This window comes from Balaenoptera acutorostrata, chromosome 2, assembly GCF_949987535.1.
Source record: "Balaenoptera acutorostrata chromosome 2, mBalAcu1.1, whole genome shotgun sequence".
NCBI classification, from domain to species: Eukaryota; Metazoa; Chordata; class Mammalia; order Artiodactyla; family Balaenopteridae; genus Balaenoptera; species Balaenoptera acutorostrata.
Genome location: NC_080065.1, coordinates 44,828,496 through 44,855,263, shown reverse-complemented (window position 1 = coordinate 44,855,263; position 26,768 = coordinate 44,828,496). Strand labels below are relative to the sequence as shown.

Genomic DNA, 26,768 nt, shown 5'->3' with positions numbered 1-26,768 from the left:
CTCCACACCGCCCCTCCCGGGAGCCTGTGCAGCCCGCCACTGCCAGGGTCCCGGGATCCGGGGACAACATCCCCGGGAGAACGCACTGCGCGCCTCGGGCCGGTGCAACGTCACGCCGGCCTCGGCCGCCGCAGGCTCGCCCCGCCTCCTCCGTACCGCTCCCTCCCCGCGGCCTGGGTGAGCCAGAGCCCCCGAAGCAGCTGCTCCTTTAACCCCGTCCTGTCTGGGCGGGGAACAGACGCCCTCAGGCGACCTACACGCAGAGGCGGGTCCAAATCCAAAGCTGAACCGCAGGAGCTGTGCGAACAGGGAAGAGAAGGGGGAATCTCTCCCAGCAGCCTCAGAAGCAGCGGATTAAAGCTCCACAAACAACTTGATGTGCCTGCATCTGCTGAACACCTGAATAGACAACGAATCAGCCCAGATTCAGGAGGTGGACTCTGGGAGCAGGAGATATTAATTCTTCCCCTTTTCCTTTTTTTTGTGAGTGTATATGTATATGCTTCTGGGTGAGATTTTGTCTGTATAGCTTTGCTTTACAATAGCTTTATTTTACTTCACTATATTATAGCCTCTTTCTTTCTTTCTTTCTTTCTATTTTTTCTCCCTTTTACTCTGAGCTGTGTGGAAGAAAGGCTCTTGGTGCTCCAGCCAGGCATCAGGGCCGTGCCTCTGAGGTGGGAGAGCCAACTTCAGAACACTGGTCCACAAGAGACCTCCCAGCTCCATGTAATACCAAACGGCAAAAATCTCCCAGAGATCTCCATCTCAGCATCAAGACCCAGCTTCACCCAACGACCAGCAAGCTACAGTGCTGGACACCCTATGCCAAACAACTAGCTAGACAGGAACACAACTCCATCCATTAGCAGAGAGGCTGCCTAAAATCATAATAAGGCCACAGACACACCAAAATACACCACCAGACATGGACGTGCCCACCAGAAAGACAAGATCTAGCCTCATCCACCAGAACTCAGGCACTAATTCCCTCCACCAGGAAGCCTACACAACCCACTGAACCAACCTTAGCCACTGGGGACAGATACCAAAAACAACGGGAACTACGAACCTGCAGCCTGTGAAAAGGAGACCCCAAACACAGTAAGATAGGCAAAATGAGACGACAGAAAAACACACAGCAGATGAAGGAGCAGGCTCAGAACACACTGGACTTAACAAATGAAGAGGAAATAGGTAGTCTACCTGAAAAAGAATTCAGAATAATGATAGTAAGGATGATCCAAAATCTTGGAAATAGAATAGACAAAATGCAAGAAACATTTAACAAGGATGTAGAAGAACTAAAGAGGAACCAAGCAATGATGAAGAACACAATAAATGAAATTAAAAATACTCCAGATGGGATCAATAGTAGAATAACTGAGGCAGAAGAAAGGATAAGTGACCTGGAAGATAAAATGGTGGAAATAACTACTACAGAGCAGGATAAAGAGAAAAGAATGAAAAGAACTGAGGACAGTCTCAGGGACCTCTGGGACAACATTAAACGCTCCAACATTCGAATTATAGGGGTACCAGAAGAAGAAGAGAAAAAGAAAGGGACTGAGAAAATTTTTGAAGAGATTATAGTTGAAAACTTCCCTAATATGGGAAAGGAAATAGTTAATCAAGTCCTGGAAGCACAGACAGTCCCATACAGGATAAACCCAAGGAGGAACACGCCAAGACACATATTAATCAAACTGTCAAAAATTAAATATAAGGAAAACATATTAAAGGCAGCAAGGGAAAAAAAACAAATAACACACAAGGGAATCCCCATAAGGTTAACATCTGATCTCTCAGCAGAAACTCTGCAAGCCAGAAGGGAGTGGCAGGATATACTTAAAGTGATGAAGGAGAAAAACCTACAACCAAGATTACTCTACCCAGCAAGGATCTCATTCAGATTTGATGGAGAAATTAAAACCTTTACAGACAAGCAAAAGCTGAGAGAGTTCAGCACCACCAAACCAGCTTTACAACAAATGCTAAAGGAACTTCTCTAGGCAAGAAACACAAGAGAAGGAAAACACCTACAACAACAAACCCAATACATTTAAGAAAATGGGAATAGGAACATACATATCGATAATTACCTTGAATGTAAATGGATTAAATGCTCCCACCAAAAGACACAGGCTGGCTGAATGGATACAAAAACAAGACCCATATATATGCTGTCTACAAGAGACCCACTTCAGACCTAGAGACACATACAGATTGAAAGTGAGGGGATGGAAAAAGATATTCCATGCAAATGGAAATCTAAAGAAAGCTGGAGTAGCAATTCTCATATCAGACAAAATAGACTTTAAAATAAAGACTATTACAAGAGACAAAGAAGGACACTATATAATGATCAAGGGATCGATCCAAGAGGAAGGTATAACAATTGTAAATATTTATGCACCCAACATAGGAGCACCTCAATACATAAGGCAAATACTAACAGCCATAAAAGGGGAAATCGACAGTAACACAATCATAGTAGGGGACTTTAACACCCCACTTTCACCAATGGACAGATCATCCAAAATGAAAATAAATAAGGAAACACAAGCTTTAAATGATACATTAAACAGTATGGACTTAATTGATATTTATAGGACATTCCACCCAAAAACAACAGAATACACATTTTTCTCAAGTGCTCATGGAGCATTCTCCAGGATAGATCATATCTTGGGTCACAAATCAAGCCTTGGTAAATTTAAGAAAACTGAAATCGTATCAAGTATCTTTTCCGACCACAACGCTATGAGACTAGATATCAATTACAGGAAAAGATCTGTAAAAAATACAAACACATGGAGGCTACACAATACATTACTTAATAACGAAGTGATTACTGAAGAAATCAAAGGGGAAATCAAAAAATACCTAGAAACAAATGACAACGGAGACACGACGACCCAAAACCTATGGGACGCAGCAAAAGCAGTGCTAAGAGGGAAGTTTATAGCAATACAAGCCTACCTCAAGAAACAGGAAACATCTCGAATAAACAACCTAACCTTGCACCTAAAGCAATTAGAGAAAGAAGAACAAAAAAACCCCAAAGCCAGCAGAAGGAAAGAAATTATAAAGATCAGGTCAGAAATAAATGAAAAAGAAATGAAGGAAACAATAGCAAAAATCAATGAAACTAAAAGCTGGTTCTTTGAAAAGATAAACAAAATTGATAAACCATTAGCCAGACTCATCAAGAAAAAAAGGGAGAAGACCCAGATCAATAGAATTAGAAATGAAAAAGGAGAAGTAACCACTGACACTGCAGAAATACAAAAGATCATGAGAGATTACTACAAGCAACTCTATGCCAATAAAATGGACAACCTGGAAGAAATGGACAGATTCTTAGAAATGCACAAACTGCCAAGACTGAACCAGGAAGAAATAGAAAATATGAACAGACCAATCACAAGCACTGAAATTGAAACTGTGATTAAAAACCTTCCAACAAACAAAAGCCCAGGACCAGATGGCTTCACAGGTGAATTCTATCAAACATTTAGAGAAGAGCTAACACCTATCCTTCTCAAACTCTTCCAAAATATTGCAGAGGGAGGAACACTCCCAAACTCATTCTACGAGGCCACCATCACCCTGATACCAAAACCAGACAAAGATGTCACAAAGAAAGAAAACTACAGGCCAATATCACTGATGAACATAGATGCAAAAATCCTCAACAAAATACTAGCAAACAGAATCCAACAGCACATTAAAAAGATCATACACCATGATCAAGTGAGGTTTATTCCAGGAATGCAAGGATTCTTCAATATACGCAAATCAATCAATGTGATACACCATATTAACAAATTGAAGGAGAAAAACCATATGATCACCTCAATAGATGCAGAGAAAGCTTTCGACAAAATTCAACACCCATTTATGATAAAAGCCCTGCAGAAAGTAGGCATAGAGGGAACTTTCCTCAACATAATAAAGGCCATATATGACAAACCCACAGCCAACATTGTCCTCAATGGTGAAAAACTGAAACCATTTCCACTAAGATCAGGAACAAGACAAGGTTGCCCACTCTCACCACTATTATTCAACATAGTTCTGGAAGTCCTAGCCACAGCAATCAGAGAAGACAAAGAAATAAAAGGAATACCAATCGGAAAAGAAGAAGTAAAGCTGTCACTATTTGCAGATGACATGATACTATACATAGAGAATCCTAAAGATGCTACCAGAAAACTCCTAGAGCTAATCAATGAATTTGGTAAAGTAGCAGGATACAAAATTAATGCACAGAAATCTCTTGCATTTCTATACACTAATGACGAAAAATCTGAAAGTGAAATTAAGAAAACACTCCCATTTACCATTGCAACAAAAAGAATAAAATATCTAGGAATAAACCTACCTAAGGAGACAAAAGACCTGTATGCAGAAAATTATAAGACACTGATGAAAGAAATTAAAGATGATACAAATAGATGGAGAGATATACCATGTTCCTGGATTGGAAGAATCAACATTGTGAAAATGACTCTACTACCCAAAGCAATCTACAGATTCAATGCAATCCCTATCAAACTACCACTGGCATTTTTCACAGAACTAGAACAAAAAATTTCACAATTTGTATGGAAACACAAAAGACCCCGAATAGCCAAAGCCATCTTGAGAACGAAAAATGGAGCTGGGGGAATCAGGCTCCCTGACTTCAGACTATATTACAAAGCTTCAGTAATCAAGACAGTTTGGTACTGGCACAAAAACAGAAATATAGATCAATGGAACAGGATAGAAAGCCCAGAGATAAACCCACACACATATGGTCAACTTATCTTTGATAAAGGAGGCAAGCATATACAGTGGAGAAAAGACAGCCTCTTCAATAAGTGGTGCTGGGAAAATTGGACAGGAACATGTAAAAGTATGAAATTAGAACACTCCCTGACACCATGCTCAAAAATAAACTCAAAATGGATTAAAGACCTAAGTGTAAGGGCAGACACTATCAAACTCTTAGAGGAAAACATAGGCAGAACACTCTATGACATACATCACAGCAAGATTCTTTTTGACCCAGCTCCCAGAGAAATGGAAATAAGAACACAAATAAACAAATGGGACCTAATGAAACTTAAAAGCTTTTGCACAGCAAAGGAAACCATAAACAAGACGAAAAGACAACCCTCAGAATGGGAGAAAATATTTGCAAATGAAGCAACTGACAAAGGATTAATCTCCAAGATTTACAAGCAGCTCATGCAGCTCAATAACAAAAAAACGAACAACCCAATCCAAAAATGGGCAGAAGATCTAAATAGACATTTCTCCAAAGAAGATATACAGATGGCCTACAGACACATGAAAGAATGCTCAACATCATTAATCATTAGAGAAATGCAAATCAAAACTACAATGAGATATCATCTCACACCGGTCAGAATGGCCATCATCAAAAAATCTAGAAACAATAAATGCTGGAGAGGGTGTGGAGGAAAGGGAACCCTCTTGCACTGTTGGTGGGAATGTAAATTGATACAGCCACTATGGAGAACAGTATGGAGGTTCCTTAAAAAACTACAAATAGAACTACCATATGACCCAGCAATCCCACTACTGGGCATGTACCCTGAGAAAACCATAGGTCAAAAAGAGTCATGTACCAAAATGTTCATTGCAGCTCTATTTACAATAGCCAGGACATGGAAGCAACCTAAATGTCCATCGACAGATGAATGGATAAAGAAGATGTGGCACATATATACAATGGAATATTACTCAGCCATAAAAAGAAATGAAATGGAGGTATTTGTAATGAGGTGGATGGAGTTAGAGTCTGTCATACAGAGTGAAGTAAGTCAGAAAGAGAAAAACAAATACAGTATGCTAACACATATATACGGAATCTAAGGGAAAAAAAAAAAAAAAGGCCATGAAGAACCTAGTGGCAAGACGGGAATAAAGACACAGACCTACTAGAGAATGGACTTGAGGATATGGGGAGGGGGTGGGGTGAGATGTGACAGGGTGAGAGAGTGTCATGGACATATATACACTACCAAATGTAAAATAGATAACTAGTGGGAAGCAGCCGCACAGCACAGGGAGATCAGCTCAGTGCTTTGTGACCACCTAGAGGGGTGGGATGGGGAGGGTGGGAGGGAGGGAGATGCAAGAGGGAAGAGAAATGGGAACATATTGTATATGTATAACTGATTCACTTTGTTATAAAGCAGAAGCTAACACACTATTGTAAGGCAATTATACTTCAATAAAGATGTTTAAAAAATAAAAAATAAAAAAAAATAGTACTTACTTCATAGAAATGTTGTAAGAATAAAGTAAATGAATGTAAAGTTCTTAGAGCATAGCCTGACACCTAGTAAGCTCTCAATAAATGTTACCATTAATTCTAAAAAATAAAAAAAAAATAAAAAATAAAAAATAAAAAAAAAAAGAAATAATGGCTTTATTGCAGAACAATAGGTATAGAGAATATGAAATATTTAAGAGGTAGAATCAACATGAGTATGGGGCCTTTATGAATTGTGAGCAGTGTGAGAGAGAAAGGATCTAGGATGTTAAGAGGATTTTAGCTTTAAATGCTGGGTTGGATGATGACATTTACTAAAGTAGGGAATACAGGAAGGAGGGACAAACGAGTGGGAGGATTGGTAGTGAATTTGGGTTTTTGTTAGTTTGAGTACCTAAGGAATAGCTAGGTGTAGATATCTAACAGGAAGTTTAGACACACTGCTTGGTTTCTCCAGAAAGAGGCTGAAGCTGGACATAGCATTGAGAAATCATCAATGTAGTCAAAGCAATGAGAACGGAAGGTTGGCTCAGGTGAAGCATGCCAAGTGAGGAGGTCGTTGGACATAAGGACGTACCCTGGATTTCCACCTCCACCACTTCATTACAATTGTGCTTGTCAAGATTACCAGCATCCTCCATATTCCCAAATACAGTGGTTATCTGTGTGTTCTGATCCTCACGTAACTGCTTAGAAGCATTCATCTTAGTTGATGATCTCCTCCCTCTAGAAGCACTCGACTTTTCTTGATTTCTGTTACACTATGTTTCCTAGCTTTTTCCCTTTCAGGCTGGTTGGTTTCTCCTCTGGTGCCCAACCTATAAAGGTTGGACAACTCTGGGACTCTGCCTCAGCCTCCCGCTGTCTGTCACTACCGTGAACTTAGTGTTGTAGTTCTAGAGGAGGACTAAGCTCGGTGAGAGTCAGGTAAAAGTTATAAGGTATGCCAAAACCAATAGGTGATTTAAAAGAATGTGTTCCTTCCACTCAAGAAAAATATGGATAGAATATAGAATTGCATCAACCTCAATCCAAAAAGAGGTTAGAAAATAATCCAGTATGGTTGTGAAGGATCCATGGAAACCATTCAACCAATTAGTTTGAAAATATTTATTGGGTGTGTATTTTATGCCAGGCCATGTTCTAGTTGCTGGGGATGCATCAGTCAAAATCCTGCAAAAATTCCTGCCCTCATGAGACTTACATTCTTATGAGGGGTCACAGGCAGTAAACCAATGCATGAGTAAGTTATTGAATAGGTAAGAAGATGGTAAGTGCTGTGGAAAGACATAAAACATATAAGGGGGATAGGGAATGTCGTGAGGCAGGGAGGATGCACTTTTAGAATAGAGTGATCAGGGTAAGTCTCACTGAAAAGGTGACGTGTGAGCAAAGACCCAAACAAGATAAAGGAGTGAGTCTGTGTGTGTCTAGGGCAAGCGATTTCTAGACAGAGGAAATGGCAAGTGCAAAAGCTCTGAAGTAGGACTGTCCCTAGCATGGTCCAGGAACAACAAGGAGCAACTGACTGAGGGAGGAAATCATAGTATGTATTGCCATAGAAACAGTTGGGGGGTGGGGTGGGAGGGAGGTTGTGGCAGGTTTTATGGGACCTCGTAATCTGTTATAAGGGCTGTGGTTTTTCTATCCTGAGTGAGATGGGCTGGCCTTTGGAGGATTTTGCATGGAAAATAGATGTGACCTGACACATTTGAACAGGATCACTCTGACTACTGTGTTGTAAATAGACTATAGGGAGGTTAGAGAGGAAGCAGGGAGCCAGTTGTGAGGCTCTTGCCGTAATCCAGGCAAGATGACAGTAGCTTAGACAGAGTGGGAAGGGCAGAGGTGGTAAGAAGTAGTTGGATTCTGGAAATATTTTGAAGCTATTGCTGACAGGGTTTCCTGATGGATTGAATGTGTGGTTTAAGAGAAAAGGAGTTGCCAAGGATCATTCTGGGGTTTTGGCCTGAGCAACTGAAAAAAAAAAAAAATGGAGTTGCTGTTAACTGAGCCGAGGAAAAAGTTTGGGGATGAGTTATGAGTTGTGTTTTGGGTATGTTAGGTTCAAGATGCCGACTCAGTATCCCGGAGGAGGAATGTGGAGAAGGCATTTGCATATACGTGTTTAGAGGTCCGTGGTACAGATACAAATTTTGGAGTTAAAAGCATCTAGAGAGATGTGAAAGCATGAGACTGGAGGTAGTCAGCACGGAAGTGAGTGTAGGTAGAAGAGGCTTTAGGTCATCCCAAGTATTCCGATGGTAAGAGGCTGATGAGATTAAGAAACTGAAAAGGAACCCCCTTCCCAGTGAAATAAGAGAGAATCCAGAAATGCGTGGTGTCTAGAAGTTTAGTGAGAAAGCTTTTTAAAGGAGGCAGTGGTAATCGTGTTAACGGAAAGGACCTGTAAGACAAGGGCTGAGATTTGACCATTGGATCTAGTAGTGTGGACATCACTGATGACTGACAAGGAGAGAGCCTGTTAGGAGTGGGTTCAGGAGAGAAAGGGAAGAGGGGAAATAGAGATGGTGTTTTCAAGGAGCTTTGAAAGCAGAGAAAGGGAGGAAGAAGTGGGGCGAGGTTAGCCCAACCTGTTAATTGATGTGCTTTTTATAGCCATATAATTTGAGTATTAAGTTGTTAGAAGTTGTGCTAAAATTGAGGAGTGAACATATTTAAAGTATAATTAATTGCTAGTAGTAGTTGATTTTCAATATTGTGTACTTTGTTTTCTAAATCTTTAATTTTTCTTTTTGAAATCTCATTGTCAATTGAAGTAAAATAGATATTGAGGCTTTTAAAATTGAAGTATAATTGACATTAGTTTCAGGTGTACAACATAATGATTTGACATTTGTATACACTGAATATTGGGGCTTTTAATGAAAGTGTTGTAGAAAGTTCTCAAGCTGAGATTCAGTCAAATATTCGAGGTTGCGGTTCAAACTGCTGCTAAAGCCATATCCTGTGTCAAGTCAAAGATTATCACACTATTTAGTGCTGTCTTTAGGATGTCCTCTTTTAACTCTTCTTGCCTTTCCATCAGTCTTTGAAAGTTTGAAGTACCTACATTAACCTAAATTGGATGTGATTTAGAGAATATCTCTTGCCACTATTTGATCAAATTTTATTTGATGTCTATCTTTTTATTATCTCCTTCATTCTCTTCTCATTTCTTTCAGTGAAGGACTGGATGTGGCTTATAATACAAACATGTAATAAAACGTAAGAAGTAATATGGGATTTAACATTGTATAATACATCATTTCAAAAATCTCATGTTTTAAGGTTCCGTATCTTTTATCCTTCTTTGTGGGCAGAGAGAGATTTGCAAATTGTAAGAAACTGTAAAATATGAAAACATTAATAGGCTCGAAGAGAGAGCTATGGTTTTTATTGTATAGTTGCTTTGAAAGTCTTGCATGTTAAGAAAATCTCAAGGCAATTTTTGTTCTTTACCCCACTGCCCCCAGATTACATGACAATGAGGTCTTATTTTAATAGATGCAGAACTTGTTATGACCGAAATTCTTTGTTTCAGGTTTTTACGAGAATACTCGCGTTTTTCTGGTGATATCTTATTCCCCTTGTGTGGTTCCCAAATGAGCCCTGATCATCTCAAATACTTCTTATGTACTCTTTTGGTGATGAATATTTTATCTCTGCCAACACAGTCTCTAATTTGTCCATGAACAATTCCCTTGAGGACCTTCATATCCACTATTTTTGTAATTATAAAATCGATTCTAACACTCAGTTCAAATAGTCATGAGTATATGTCCTTTCTTCCTTTTGGAGAGCCATGGCGGGGATACTCTGTTCAGGTGTAGTCATAATTCCTTGGATGAATGTCATAAAATTTCCACAGAGTCACCAAATAAATGAGGCATAATGTCCTATTTTTAAACATATGCCTTTAATCCTTTCCCTTCCAACCTCATTCCCCCTACTGTTTTTGGTTTTTTGTTTTTGATTTATATTTTAACATGCTTGTTTACTGTAACCCTTCAGATTTTGTTTTTTTGGGAAAGCTGAATTTGTCGGCGAAAGACTATGATTTTTTAAATTATTTGTTGACCATAAATATGATTGCTCTGGTTTTTCTGTTTTGGGTTTTGGTATTTTTTACGTGTTCCTGATGAGTAGTTTTTTGTTGTTGTAACAGTTGCTTCACAATTACGGTGTAATGTGCAAATTAGAAAAGAGAGACTTGAAGGATTATACATTACTTAGATAAATATGTAGAAAACCAGAGTAGTCTGATTTAAAAAAAAAAAAGAAAAGCCCAGTCATATATCCTTAGGGAGTTTATATCTATGTTTCTAGTAACAAGCAATAGCACAGTCTACCTGATTGAGTTTTTGTTCTTAATTAACAAAAGCTAGGTGCTACACACACCTCCAAGTATGTCCTGCCCCATTTTCCTCCTACAAGATATTAAAGTTGAAAGGAAAGCAAGAATATGCAAGTTTAGACATAAGAGCTGTCAGGCATCAGCTTCCTACACAGACACAGCCAGTTCCCATCTTCTTACATGTAATAATTTATTGGTAGAAGTATGAAAAGAAAGAAGAGAATGCATGTGGAATAGGAGAGCTGAGTATTAAATAATAGTAGACAAGTGGGACACTGAGAGGGTAAAACATTTTGCTCAGGAAAATCCCGGCTTAGACTTTCCGACTAGCTTTCATCTTGCCCTCTGCCCAGGACTCTGGCATATTCCATCAGAATAAGTCCATGGAATTGGAAGATCAACAAATATTGTTCTGTCTGTTTTATGTTTTGAAATTGTAATAATAGAGAAAGTCTATTGTCTTTTGGGCCAAAGGACAAAATGTATAGTTGATATTGTTTATGGCTGCCCTGTAAGTGAATAGTCTATTTAGGGACAAATCCCACAAGAGCTTGGGGTCAGGGCTCCCTTCTTTCATTGCTGAAGGTAGGGGTCAGCTATTTCTTTCTTAACTGCCTGGCAGCCAGGGCCCCAGCATGAAACCAAGGCTTGGCCAATTGGATGCTCCAGCTTGATGGTCAGTGGTACCGGGTTGGAGTAGTCAGAGGTCATTCTCATGCTGCAGTGGAGTTCAGTACAGGATGCCAAGCAGTTAGTACAAGTGGTGACTCCTGTACTAATGGCTGCTGCAGTGTTACAGTGGGCTGCCTTGGTTCTTGCATTTTTTTAGTCTTCTCATCTGTTCTGTGAATTATCAGTATCCTTCCAATAAATCACTTTTCTGGTATTTGCAAGCAGAACCTTCTCTGGTACAAAAGAAAAAGGAGGACACCCATTTTAAAAAACACCTATGATGTTCAAATATCATATTTTCCTGGTTTGAAAGTGCCTCTTTAATAAAACACACCTTTAAATAACTCTCTGATTAATTCCAGCTTATAAAGTGAGAAGATGGCTTGAACTACCACTGCTGCCAGCTCAGCTGTGGATCTGAAATATCCAGCTGTGCCCTCTCTGCCTCTCTCATCACCAATAACAGACTTTGCAATCAGAGTCTGTCTGACACGTGTGTTGATGTGTGAGGTGAGATAGCGTCTAGTTCACTGTATTGGCTCTTCCACATTAGACCAGAGTAAACATTTGTCTTTGTCAGCAGTTAAAGCAACGTGATTTGAGGATGCACAGGGATCACAGACACTACCACCACCCCCTCCCCTTGCCACCATTATGCTTTTGTCTAGGTCTGCATAGACATAGCAGGAGATTCATAATCAAAGAGAATTGATTTAACTGCTAAGATAGACCAGTCGTGTTTAAAAGCTGTTTCTCCTCTCAGGGGAAGAAAAAATACAGTGATGGTCCCACTCTACATCATATTATGCTCTCTTTTAATAGTTCTTATTATAGCAAACCAAAAGGACTGTCTCTGTATGATTAGCCACCACTGGTATTTGGCTTATCAGGTCAGATCTTTGACCAAATGGACAATAAAATAAATCCAGACCCTGAGTTATCTTGAACTGTGCACTGTGAGAAGAGTCCTGATGGGTGGTCACAAAGTCAATTTTTTAGGAAAACACTTTTCTAAGTGAAAAAATCTAATAACCACAATCATGGTGATAACAATACCTATTGATTACTGAACACTGTTCTGAGCATTTGATACATAGTACCTCATTTACTGCTCCCAACAATCCTATGAGATGATCCTTGCTTTCTAGATTAGCAAACAGGTGTTGGTGAAGTAACTTCTCCAGATCACAGTAAGGTTGGATCTCAGGCTTGTCTGACCATGCACTTAATCAAAGCCACGTACTGAATCACTGAGGAGCTCATTCTACCACGTGGTGGATGCTGTGTCAGACACTCAGGTTCCAAAACTAAATCAGAAGTGGAGCCTGCATTGAAGTGCTCCAAGTCCAAGTGGGGGAAGAAGGACTGTAGATCACCTTTACTTGACAGAATGATGAGCGTTAGGACAGTGGAACAGAAAAGGTGCTAAGGGAGTTTGAAGAAGGTCATCTCAATCAGACTGAGGGCCACAGAAGTCTTCCTGGAAGAAATGATCATTGAGCTGAATTCTGAAGGATGACCAGGTGCCAGCCAGAGGGAGGTAGTGGAGAATGATGTATAGGCAGAGGGTCAGCCCCTTTGATGACGTGGATCATGAAGGAGACTGGATCAGGAACTGCACATAGGTCTGTATGGTTGGCATGAGGGCCATGTATATGGTGGGAAAATAAAAACAAATTATTATACAGATATTATAATTATAAATATTATATATTATAATTATAAACTTAAAATAATTATATTTTAAGTTTCACATGTTGAACCCCAGTTTGGGTGCTTTGTAAACTTTTTGAACATTATCTTATGTAATCCCTCTAACAACCATCAGAGGCCAGAAATGAAGGCAAAGGCCAGATCATAAAGAGCCTATCTGCTTAGATAAGAAGTTTGGTCATTTTCCTGACAGCTATGGGTAGCCATGGAAAGATTTTAAATCATGGGAATGACTTGATGTGTTTTAGGAAGATCATTATTAGCATTTTGGAGACTGAATTGGAGTCGGGTAAGACCCGAAGTAAGGACACCAGTTAGGACAGACAGTGTGTTTTCCAGGAGACAGTGGTGATGCGGTCAGAGACTTTAGGAATGGGGAGATGGTAGAGACCAAATGGGTGGATTTAGGGGAATTGGTGACTGAGAGGCTATGTGGGGCTGAGCTCCATCTTCATTGAACCTGAAGATTGTTAAGTGAAGGAATGCCCTGTGGTCCAAAAATATGGAATTAGGATTTTCACTGTTAGGGTCTACAAGGAAAACAACTTTAGTTTGATTTGTTTTTCTCTCAGCAGTTCCAAAGCTCCCCATCTCCAGTTCCAAAAAGCACCAAGAGCAGAGAGAATCTGCTTTGCTGGGATCTTTCCTGGGAGATTTTAGATGATCCATCCACTGGAAGATCTACCTAGGGAGTCTAGCTCTTTTTAAATGTTTCCATTCCCTGATTTTTCCTAAGTGTACAAAGTATAGAAAAATGCCATTGTTAAGGAATAGTAAAAGTGTTTAAGTATTTTTATGCCCGACTTTCCGTTTAGAAACATTCTATTCAGAAAGTGACCAAAAAAGAGGTTCAATACAAAATGTATTAATCTCTTTCACATTCAACTAAATTTGTATTTCTTTGCTCTTTAGGGAAAAAAATAATAAATGGCCTGAAACTGACCCAGGTGAAGCCCTGATTTGGATACGTTTATGAATATTCATTTAGCTTGGTTCTCATTACAGACAGTCATGCCTGGGGAATTTACTGCTAGTTTTACTGGATAATTCTGTCATTATAAAAATTAGATATTCCATCTAGTCATGATAAGAGAAAAATTACAACTTAAAAATAAGAAAGACGTTTATTTTCTACTTAGCTTCCTCCTTGAGTTTCTTCATTTTTATTAAAAAAAAAAAAAAATCTTATCCCCCTGATCTATTTCCAATATGAGAAGACCTGAAATTTTGGATTGCTAGAATATAGGAGAATCTCGAATTAGAGTCTCTTTAAATCTAATTATCAGATACGTGCCTTAACTTTTAAAACCCCACTTGTGGCTCATCTGGAAATACACGTACCAGGACTCATGAATGCCACTGATCAGGATGACTGAGGCACAGACCGGGAGCCACGTGGGCCCCTGGTCTGGTTCAGCGCCGCGGCACTCTCTTCCATTCAAAGTCTCAAATGTCTGCCCCTCTGCAAAGCCGTGAGGCCAATGTCTGTAGCTGCTAAGCATGAAATCCCCTGCTTCTGTTTGTTTCTTTTGTTGCCACGAGTTAATAGGGACAGAGACAGGAGACAGCCCAGAACAAAGCAGAAATAATGGAGTATTTCACCCCAAAAAGGAATGTGGATTGAGAAATACAAAGGGTAAGGCAAAGACAGACTTAGTGTCCTGAGGCAGTGTGATGTATTGGCCAGAAGCCTCAGCCCTGGGACAATCTGTGAGCTCAGAGCAGCCCACATGGCCGAAAGGTTTGACCCATCTTCTGTAAAAACAATTTATTGTTTTTCCCACTAGGGTCTTAAAGGGCCACAGGATTTTTCACCTCAGAAAGTGGATTGCTCTTGTAACCTGGGGAGGAGTCGTCTGCTGGGATCCGCCTGGTGATCAAGGGCGTCTTCACAGTACACTATCGCCCTGCTGGTTATTTCTGTAGCTGAGGTGCCACTTGGAATTTATATTCTTTTCACTTCTTTGCAAGACCTACTAAATAATCCAAGACATCAGAGCATTTTTGAAATTCATTTTTCTTCTTGCAGATGGAAAGAAAGGGTTCGCTAAAAGCTTGCATGTTCATATAGACCATCTCTTTGACATGGATTTCCACACAGCCCAGTTTATTTATGTATTTTCTCCCATACTCTTCCGCGACACATATTATTTTGTTTAGTATTTGCTTGTTTATTTATTTACTTTATTGAGGTACAGTTTACATGCACACTTTTTAAAGGGGAAAACTTGAGGACTGTTCCCTTAGAGGTTTTTTTCTCCCCTTATTTACCATGTTTAGAATCAGAAATCTGTGCAGCTAGCTTCTCTTCATAGACAAGCTTTGTCCTTTCCAGAGGACAAAAAAGGGTTAAATGGAAGAAGCAAACAGCGGGAAAGAGAAGCCAGCAGCCCTTCAGTATCCCCTTGTCTCCCAGCCCAGCCGGCCGCCCTCCTCCTTCCCTGCTCCCTAAGTCCGCCCCAAAGGAACCCAGTTCCTCTAACTGTCCAGGGAGAAAGATGCAGGTTGTCTGCCCGGAATGAAAGGCCATGAGCCGGACGGTGCAGGGAAGGAAGCAGTACCGAGACTTGCATCTTCCCCTTCCTCTGCCAGGCATCTGTCCAGTTACACAGGCAGCCTTGTTAAAGCCCCCCTTCACTCCCTCGAGACAACACCCCGCTTCCGAGGCTCTGAGCCCTGACTCCAGACGTGGCTGTACCAAGGCCAAGAGGACATGAGTAAGAGCTCTGGAGCCAAATAGCCCGGGTTGGAGCCCCAGCTCTGGCCCTTACTCTGTACCTTACAAACTCTGGCATATGTTCGTATCTGTACATTGCCCTCTACGAAGAATGCCCCGAACGTCACCTCTACGTGACACACTCTCAGGTGTCAGAGGCTTTTCATTCCCATCACTCAGAAAATTGCTCTGGAGCCAGACTGCCAGGGTTCAAATCCTGGTTCCACTTAACAAGTTTAACTTCTTTGGGCCTCAATTTCCCAGTCTTAAAATGGGAAGTGCGAAGTATCGATGCTTTTCTCATTGGGTTGTTCTTATAAGTGAATTAACACACACAAATCATTTATATCTTGTGCTTAATAGTACTGACCGTCTTGGGGTTTTGTTTTTGTGTTATTAGGACCCGATTCTTCCTCGTGTCTTTTCCAGAGCTTAAGCAGCTCTTACAAGCCCTATAAACATGTTTGGTTGTCTTTTCAAAAGACAGACCCATATTTGACTGTTATAGACTTGGAGAATATTTTAAATCTTGTAGTTTTGGATATTAATATGCTTCTTAATGTTTTATTCAGTGAACATGTTTAGTGTTAGAAAACATTCTAGAAATTGCCTTCCTTTCGTCCTTGTGAGAGTTGGTGAGGTTCGGAATATATAGGTGCCTATTTTTGGTTTTGAAACCAAACCACCTAAGAAATATATCCACTTCAAGTCATGGGTGACTTCTCTTGCTTTTAGGTACCAACTAACTGATTTTTTGTTAATCTGACAAGTATTTATTGAGCACAGTGCCAGGCCTCACCTGAGGACTCCAGGGAAAGACCTGGTCATCCGCCATAGGAAAACTCCGGTTTTTGTTTGGCAAGACCCGTATTTAAATGAGGAAGAGGTAGTGTGGGGCTCTGGCAGTGACTGTATAGCTGCGGGAAGCCCCGACACTGACTGAAGAAAATTTTCCAGCAACTCTACAGAGCCTCAATCAAATTGAAATCATGCACAGAATAAGATCATGTATTCATGATGAAAAACAGAGCATCAATTGAAACAAATGCCACGTCCCCAAAGGCTAGGGATTTAGCGAGACGGAATGGTAGGAGATGCGGGCAATGCAGGGGCCAGTGCCAGAGGGGGAAGATTTCGAGCAGGACTCTGTCTAGAATGGTGAATTGTATGACAGCTTTGCTCCTCTGCTTTGGTGCCTGGCCACCCTTGGTAGCTGTAAAATTAAACTTTTTGAACCAACAGTCAGACCAAGGATGAATATGTCTTTGGGTCAGTGTGCATAATTCTGTCATCTGATAATTCTTACGGTCGGTAAAGAATACACGTGGCATAATACTCACTGCAGTGCTAGAAGCGCGTTAAAGGACCAAAGAGCGGAAGAAAGGACTAGTTCTCGCCGGGGGAATGGGAGACTTTCCGGAGGAGGTGCCATCTGAGCAGAACTTTGAATGGGAATTTGCCAGGTGGAAAAGAGAGGGGAGAGCCTTTCCCTCTGAGGGCACGGGACCCGGGTGGCACAGAAACACGAAGTGCTCGGACTGTTTGAGGGACTAGAGTGATCCGGAGGGTGGCTGGCATCATTAAGGCGGAGATGTAGAGGGAAGTGCGATATACACTCAGGTGCTTCATTGGTGCTTCACAGCGTCAGTTTGTTGAGGAGTTATTCACTGAGTCCTGCTGTGGGCAGCGCTCGACAGACCTACCGATGTCCGGCGCTGTCCCCGACAGAAATGGGGACATTTTAAGACAATCTTGCTGCCTTGGTGCTAGACCACCAGACTGAAATACTTGCAATTTAATCTTTTGCTTATTTTTTTTTTCCTGATACATGTGATCATCCTCCTTGAAGCAAATATTCCTCAGGTTTTGCTTGGGCTTTTTGGCTAATCCACCTTTCAGCTAAGGGTTATACAATTTGTCCAAAGTCTACGACACAGAGTTACTACTGGTGATTCCGGTCTTGGCCCTCTCTCAAGACATTGGCACACTGTTTCCTCACATACAGTGTTGGTAGAAGCTTGTGGATGCATGCTGGGGGGTAACATCCTGCATCCTGACGTGATAAGAGAGAGACACTGGGTTCTTTTGGAAAGGAACAAGTCATAACGGACCCTATGTGAAAAGACCTGTGAACTAAAGCAATCTAGGCAACAGAGGCTGTGACCTTGGTTGTCTGACGCCATCCTCCCCTGCCCCCCACCCCCCATAGTTACCCTGTTCTCTATTGCCTGCTGCAAGTGAAGGTTAAGGGTTGTGTGTCTTTAGTGTCTTGGGTTGGACTGGGACGGGTTGGAGCATGTGGTGGCTGCTGAGGGCCGATGGAAGGGAAGTACCACAGTCTGAGCTGCATGGTGGGCTGCCAGGCCCTCGCCCAAGAAAGCTAACAATCACCTAAGATACCTTAGGAAGATGAGCACTTATTTACCTGTGTGGTACGCTTCTCGTAGCATAATGCACTGAACTGATGCCTCATAATGTCCTCCTAAAGAAAGGAAGTGGCCGATAGTGTTAAAACATTACTGGTTAATCACGGGGAGACCGAAGCCGCTGAGGTCTACGGGCCTGCACGGAGTCATACAATGCCTCAGTGTCTGGCCTGGGAATGAAGCCTGAGTTTGCCGCTTGCTGTCAGGACGGCCGACGGCATTGTGTTTAGCATTGTACACCAGTGAAAGGGGCTTACCCTTAACAATGCATGAGCTGCTGTAGGAGACAGACACAATGAACTTTGGTACAGTATAGTCTAGAGGCCAAAATGAGTAATTTTAAGTAAATTGACTATGAGATCCAAAGCTTCATTAAGTTTTAAAACGAAAACCAAGTGAAAACTCTGTACAGTTTTTAGGAACTGACTCCAAAAACATGAACATTCTTCCCCCATTTGAAGTAGCATAGTTTTAAGCGTCTTATTTTGTGGCTCGAATCTGACACTACCCCTGTTAACCATAGGATTTATTTATTTCAAATAAATACTCCAAGAGTCTGTGACTTATTTCAAAGATGCTGCCTTAGAATAATTGTCAGTCTAAGCTTTATGCTTTTTATGTTCCAAAATGTCTCGTCCTTATAGACTGTGGTTTGCAGGGAGGGGGAAGGGGGGCTTTTGTTTTATTCGGATTTGGTTTAGTTTGGGTTCTTTCAGAACAGTTGAAATATAGAGCCTGAAATTCAGGAAAGAGAGTGGGGGAGAGGGGAGATGTCATGTTAGGTGCCTTTACCATCTGCATGATTGGAACTCTGGGGTAGAGATGGCGTCACTGGGGAGAACAGAGGGAGAGGAGATAAAAGACGAGAGTGGAGTAGAACATCACTGCTAAATTGCCTTTTATGTCAGACATGTCGTAGGTGACCTAGAATAAATGAGCAGGTGATGTAGATATTATTGGGCTTGGCTGCAAAGTTTTTACACTCTGGAGTTTAAAAAAAAACATGAAAATGAAATTCTGGAACTTTTGGCCAAAATATGTTGAGTAATATTGCCATATGAATGATTGAAACTGGGCAGTATATAGCAATCAGTCACCTGCAATTTCATGTTGTATTTAAGATGGATGATAGTTTGGGCCAGGGTAGTTGAACGGGTCTCTTTCCAGGAGCTAGCCCAAGGGAGTTCTGGCAGAGGAGCTGAGCGTGGGTGGTGGCGTCCAGAGCAGGAATAGGGTCTCTCCCCTCTTCCCCCAACAAAGATCACAGCAGCCCAGTAAGAGAAACCACTGTGTGACTGGTGCTGTTGTCTGTCATGGTTGAACCTGGCAGAGCTCTTCTTAGTGAATAGCTGCTAGCCAGTCTTTGAGGGAATATGTACATACATACATCTGTCTCTCAGGAAAACTCTAATCATGAGTCCAGGAGACTTGTTTCTTTTATGGGTAAGAAAAAGTTTGCAAAGAGTCAGACATTATCAGCCAGCCTTCATATGAATCTGGGATGAGATGTATTGGCATCTAGAATGCTTTTTATTGTCATAGTCATTAATCTTGTAGGAGAGGCAAAATGGAGCTCAAGTAAGGCCAGAGAAGAGTCACTAATATGATGGAGGAGTGGGAGGGGTTGCTATATGAAGGCAGACTGAAATAATTAGGACTCCTCAGGCTCTAAACAACGGAGAAGAAATATGATTAGAGTTTAATAAATTCATGAAGAATATGGATTAGATAATCATAGAATTTACCAGAAGTAGGCAGAGCCCCTTAAAAGCCGAGGAAAAGTGAATTTAGGACAAAAAGAAGGTCTTTCATACCAAGAAAGTAGGTCGTGCACATCAAAACCACTCTTTTGGAAACTGGGCTAAAACTTCTGGCATTGAAGAGAAATGAAAAAGTCAAGCGTTTCTCTTATTTTAACACTATTTTCTTGAAGCATGAGGGACCCAGAGAGAGCATAGATCAAGCTTCCTACTAGCCTTTACATTTTCTTTTCTCTTTTCTTAGGCGAAATTTAAATGTCATTCATTCGTCATTCAACAGTTACTCACTGAGGGTGGCTTCTATGCCGTGTTCTCTGCTAAGCACTGTGGATACTAGGATGAAGATGGACAGATATGGTTCCCACAGTCTGGTGATGAATGAGAAACTGTAATAGTCTGTGTGCTGAATTCACAAAAGTGCTGTGAGAGCTTGACATGAATTGCTAATGTACTCTTAGCATCAGAGCAGGCGGCCCTGAGGAAGGGGTGCTCTAACTGGGACCCGAAAGCCAATGAAGCATTCGCTATGCCAAGAGGTGGGGGGAAGAGGGAGCAGCATATGTTGAATGCCTTGAGGTGCCAGAGGGTCAGTGTGGCTGGAGGTGGGAGGGTGAGAGGGAGAGTAAGAGTAGAATCATGGAGGTGAGGCTGGAGGGGTGCGTGGAGGAGATCATGGAAGGCCTTGTAGACCATGATGATCATAATGGAGGCCGTGTGGAGAATAGAGGGGGCAACGGTGAATGTACTGGGACCCATTGGAGTATGTTGATGTTGTCCAGGCAGCGGTGGCCTGGGCTGGAGAGAGGCAGACAGATTCTAGACCTGTTTCAGAGGTCATATGGACTGGACTTGTCAATTGACTAACGTGGGTATGAGAAGTGAGGGTGAGAAATAATCAAGCTTGATTTATGAGAGTATGACAGCCAGTTAGGCCTCACATTTCATCTGAGTAAGAAGAATTAGCACAGACATTTTACAGGTCTCTTCTCTCATGATCTCCAAAGGACCCAGAAGTCAATAGGTCTGCCTCCCTCTTCCCTCTCTGTCTCCTTCTTCCTCTGTTGAATCTTTCAGGTCCTAAATGCTTCAGGCTCTACACGCTGGCACATAGATGGCCCCTAATAAGTGGATGTCAAATAAGTAGAAAGACCAAAAACTGCATGAATGGCTTCCAGCCTCCCAAATCCCCTTGTCTCTAACCCTTGCAGAGCAAACAGCAGTTCATAGTACCCTGAGGTCAGTTGACCTGAAGCAAGATTTAGCAAGGGTCAAGATGGCAGTGATATCCACAGGAATTCTATTTAATGATTTTCAAAAGCATTTTATTTTGAAATAATGTCAAAGCACTGTAAGAGTAGTACACGGAACTTTCCTGTAGACTCTACTCAGGTTCCCCAGTCATTAACATTTTACCATGATTGCTTTATCACATTCCTCACCATCTAGGCGTGGAGATGGTGATGGAGGTAGAGATTTAGAAATGTTCTTAGCCAGTTAATTGCAGGTGTCAAGACTCTTCATCTCTAAGTACTTTAGTATGTGTTTTCTCAGGACAGTGATATTCCTTATGTAACCACAGCCTGCTGATTAAATTCAGAAAATTTAACCTGAAGTGATACTGTCATTGCAAGCTCTAATATTCAGTCTCTATTCAGCTGTCACCTGTTGTCCCAACAATGTCGTTTATGGTGTTTTTTTCCCCCACCCAATCCAGGATCCAATCCAGGAGGCATGGCATTCGTTATGTCTCTTTAGTCTTCTTTAACCTGGAACAGCTCCTCAGTCTTTCTTTGACATTTTAGAGAAGAGCAGGCTGGTTGTGCTGCAGAATGTTCCTCACAGTGGTGTCGTCTGATTTCCTCATGCTTGGATGCAGGTGGTGCATTTTTGGCAGAAAAGCTGCACAGTGACGTGGCATCCCTCGCGGTGCCCCCGTCTCAGCAGTAGGGGAGCCGGCAAGTCCCAGTGGGTCTCATTCCTAGGATGTTAACTTTGATTGCTTAGTCAAGGCGGTGTCCTCCTGGTCTCTCACTCTAAAGGTCCCTTTCCTCCTTAGAGTCAATAGGTTATTTAATTACCTCTCAGTACATAGTCATTTGAAATGTGCCTAAGCTTTGTGCCTACAGTCATGCTTAAAAGAGCCGCTTTTCCCCTCTCTCGGCAGTGTTTTAGAGCACTCTGCTGCAAGGGACCACCACCTGCACGCCCAGAGTATGACCTGGTCTGCATAGGCCTCACGGGCTCTGGCAAGACCAGCCTGCTGTCCAAGCTCTGCAGTGAAAGCCCCGACAGCGTCGTGTCGACCACAGGTGGGTACAGCGCCGGGTCCTCGCCCGTTTCTTCCTCACCCCTGAGATGCTCTCGTTTCCTGTGCTGTTGGTGGGATCCCCTCATTTCACTGAAATGTTTCAGTCAGTTTATTATTTATTTTTAGATACTCTATTTTTCAAACTATATTTAAGGGGGGCTTTAATAGCATCAAATTGCTGCACCCTTCATCCCCCTAGTTTTGGTCATTTCAGCGCCACTGAATAAATCAAGCCAGGAGGATGTTGATAGAAACTAACCTTGCAACCTGGAATTCTAGTACTGTGACCGATGGGTTCATCTCAGGCCCATTGAGCGTCCTGCTCCCTTGAAGTGTCACTCTAGCCTACTCGTGTTGGTCACACGCTCCCTACATGGTACAAGTGAGCGTCTGAATCTTCTTCCCTGGAAGGTGGTGGCACAGGGACCATTGATCAGGTTTACCATGTTGTTCCCTGAGGTGGCCAAGAAAAGTCAGTCTAGGCAGTGGTTCTCAGTCAGGGCAGATTTTGCTCTCCAGGGGACATTTGGCAACGTCTGGAGACATTTTGGTTCTTACAGCTTGGGGAGGGTGCTACTGACTTCTTTTGAGTAGAGGCCAGGAATGCTGCTAAACATCCTACACTGCACAGGACGGGCCCCCTCCATAAGGAATCATCTGGCCCAGAGTATCAGAGTGCTACCAATAACTTCTCTCACTCCCCAAAAGTGTCCTCTCTTTCCTCTGAAAATGAAGCAGGAAAGACAAGTGTTAACTAGAGAAAATTATGGGAGGTGAGAACCAGAGCTGCTGTGGGAGAACTGACAGGGAAGGAGTGGGCTGAGACATTGTCAGGGAAACTTAAAAAGATTGTTCATTCAGACAGCTTTCTTTTTTGAACACCTACCATGTGCTAGGTCCAGTGTTAGAAGCTGGGAATAAGCAGTGATCCCAGCACTCCAGGAGACTCAGGCTATGGGCCACACAGACATTAAGCTTGTGTCCAGAAATACACAAAGGAGGAGGAGCAATCAGAAGAAAGAAGATTTGGGGACAGAGGGGAAGCTTGTGTGAAGGCAGAGGGGCCTGAAACAGGTTGCTACCTCCTGGGAACCACATTTCCGTGTGGCTGAGACACATGGTTAGTAGAATGCCAGGAGTTGAGTCACAGGAGATAGCCAGTGGCCAAATCTTGGCAAAACCTTTTATACCACACTCAGGAATTTGAGCTTTGTAGATAGCACAGAGACATCTGCACGTATTTTAAGCAAAGAGAAACTATGTGATAAAATATCCGTTTGAGAAAGATCACACTAGCCATGATGCTGAGGCTGAACTGTGAAAGCTCCATTAGCCATTAACGAAGACAGTGGTGGGAGGGAGGGGGTAGGGGGAGGGAGGGAGAATAGAAGGAGAGGGAGGAGGGAGGGAGGGGGAGAAGGGAGGGAATAGATAGGATACTTATTGGAGGGCTGGTATTGACAGAGCTTGCTGGCCAGTTGGGTTTGGAGGATGAGGGAGAGAGAGAGAAGCCAAGGGTGACTCGGGTCCTGGCTTAGGTGAAGGGTATATGATGGAACCATTGACTAGGATTTCCTGTAAGTAGGAAAAATATTGATGACCAAGAGCCTTACCTCATTTCAGGCCGGGTTTTGCCACCAAATAAGTTAGGGCAAGAGTGTAGGCTTTGAAAGCTTTTCAGAGTTTAGAATTGTAGATAAGAAACCGTGGACCTGTGAAGAAACAGGGACATAGCTTGATTAAAGGATGAGGAAAAGCGTGAGGGGTTCACGATGACTGGTGAGGCCACAGGGAGGATGAACAGAGCTCAGGTGTGGTCTGTTGCAGGAAGCCATTCCTAACTACCTTCCTCTCCCCTACATGGAACTGAGAACCCCCTGCTCTCCCACTGTGAAGTGTCTATCTCTCTACCATTTAGTGCCTGCAACACTGCTGTTGACACATTTGTCTCCCCAGCCTAAGGGGCAGATAGAGCATCTTATTTAGCTTGTGTGCATCCAGATCTTGGCACACGGTTTGGGCATAGCTAAGATGCTTGTTGAGTGAATAAGCCTGCAACAGTAAATTGAATCCATATGTTTTTACATAAAATATCGTACCTCTCTGAACCTCATAACTGCTTTTTATGGCAGGTAAGATTCTTTTTCCATATTTTGTCTTTAAATCATCTGAGGCTCAAAGGTATGGTGATACGGCTGTTTTCACACAGCTAATGACAGAGGTAGGATGCCGGTGCAGGTCTTCAAATGAAGGTGGTTAGTGGTACCCAAGCCTTAGAATTTCTGATGAGAGTATTATTTGCTGGTTGTCTGTAAAACTGTGGACATCTTCTGAGGAATGTGTTATGTAGTATGCAAACTTTATTAACGTAACAATTCTTTTAAAGCAAAATAACTTCCCTCAAAATATGTATGAGTAATACAAGTATACAGTTCTTCACTTATCAGAGGTATAAATGAGAAGCACTATTGCTAGAAGCACAGTTTTGAATTACAATGTACAAAATTATCTGTAAATAATTTTATAATTTATTATTTGTAAATTGCAATACAATATGTTCTATATTTGCTTTTATTCAATTTTTTAATAATATGTTTTCCTCTTACTGGAACCATTGGTAACATTGTGTGCTAATTGATTTTCTGATGAATTAGTAAGTTGGCTGACATTTCGGATATCAAGCTTCTATGAGTTGTCATTGTCCTGAACCAGGCACAGTGCCTTTTTGGAGACCTGTTTGGAGGTCTCAGCTATCAAGAAGTTTACACCTGGGGTAGGATTACAATGATAAACAGTTTAAATTTATTGAATGTTTAATATATGCCAGGAGCTACGACAGAATAAGTGCTATACTTGATGGTATAAATATGGAAGTTAAAAGAGTGATCGTTTCTAATCTGTGGGATCAAAGAAGGCCTCATTCAAATAGGGCCTCATATGATGGGGAGAATCTAAGGAACGGGGTGAGGAGAGTAAGGATAGAAAGCATAGGGTGTATTTGGAGAACAGTTCGTGATCTTACTGGGTTGAGGCCCAAGATGTGGAGGTATAGCATGAGTTGTGACGCAAAGCTGGATACTAGAGAAGCTATTGAGAGAGACCTGTAACATGGAGAGGTGATCCATCGGGGCTGTGGGGAATGGAGAGATAGAGGCAGATGTCATTAATCCTATAAAAGTGTCAAAGATATTGGGAAATAGAGAGGAAAGGAAAAGAACCAAATATGACTTCTAGCTGGTGACTGAGTGAATTATAAAAAGTGGGAAGAAGGTGACAGACAGTTTTAAGATACAAGATAATGAGCTTAGTTTTGGACATGCTAATTTTGAGGTGTTGGCAGGACTTTCAACAGTGATCCAAATGCCAAAAGACAGGCTGACTAAAGAGAGTTTATAGCAAGAGATCTAGATTTGAGATACAACTGAATTGTTGATTTACATGAGATTGTTGAGGGATGATGGGCAGAGAGGGAGGAGAAGAGTGCTAAGCACCAACTATATTTCATTCATTCTTTCTGCATTTATTGAATGCCGGTTACGTGATTGCCACTGATTTAGGCACTGAGGGTGCGTCAGTGAACAAAATAGACAAATATCCTTGCCCTTTGGAGTTTACATTCTAGCCATCTGCATTAAACAGGGAATCTAAACCAAGCAGTTCTATATAGTATCATATAAGTCAAATGTGAACAATAGATCAAAGGAACCAGAATTAAATAATATAAACAGAAGTCTAAAACCTGAGAGGAGGCCATGGATGTGGTGACCCTTAATGACCAATGGTAGACCAGTTTCAGCAGAGCGTTGAGGTAGAAACTAACATGAACCATGAGAGGGTGGTGAGCATGCAGAGGGAATGAGGCACAGACTGTCCGTTTTACTCCTTGGGCCCCTGGCTAAGATTGCACATAGATTACTCTTTTAAGAAGGTAGACAGAAACACAGAAAGCAGTGGTAAAGGAGTTTATTTTTGCAAGGAAAGGTGCCATGTGAGCATGCTAGTGGGCAGAGGTGTAAGGGTGGTGATCAGGAAGAAGGAGACACCAAAGATGTTCAATAGAGGGCAGGGAGTGCAAGAATGAGTGAAGACTTCTGATTCTGGTCAAGACAGAGTAACTAGAACTGGCTTACCCTCCCACCTGAAATAACCAAAAGGGGGGAACAAAAAACAGAGAAGATATATAACACAGTTTTTAAGAAAGTAAATATCAAGCAACAAGGGTTAGTCATCCCTGAGAGATGAGAAACAAATGAGATGAGCTCCACAGTTGCCCCAGCCTACTGCCTCAAGACTGTTCCCAGGCCGTGGCACAGCTCCAGTGGGAAATGAGGTGGAGCTCAGTGGACTCCCTGCATTGAGGGGATTGAGCTGAGAGCTGGAGAGACCAGGGCAGCTAGAGTTCCTAGGACACAGTACTGGAGAGGAGAGAGTTGCACAGAGAGAGAACCCTAGAGATCTGTAGAGGGTCTCCTTTGAGTATGTGTCATAGTATTCATTGCATGCGCATGAGGAAACTACTCAAGG

The 26,768-nt window shown here is 41.9% G+C and overlaps 1 protein-coding gene across 3 annotated transcripts in view; it reads left to right on the top strand.

The window, feature by feature from the left end:
• The window catches only part of ARL15 (ADP ribosylation factor like GTPase 15), a 430,267-nt gene that overhangs the window by 130,039 nt on the left and 273,460 nt on the right, over positions 1 to 26,768 (top strand). For all 3 annotated transcript variants that reach the window (XM_057541534.1, XM_057541535.1, XM_007195582.2), the window contains one exon: positions 22,101 to 22,245. In XM_057541534.1, the coding sequence (XP_057397517.1) occupies positions 22,101 to 22,245 (145 nt within the window). The remainder of the gene's footprint in view (positions 1 to 22,100; positions 22,246 to 26,768) is intronic.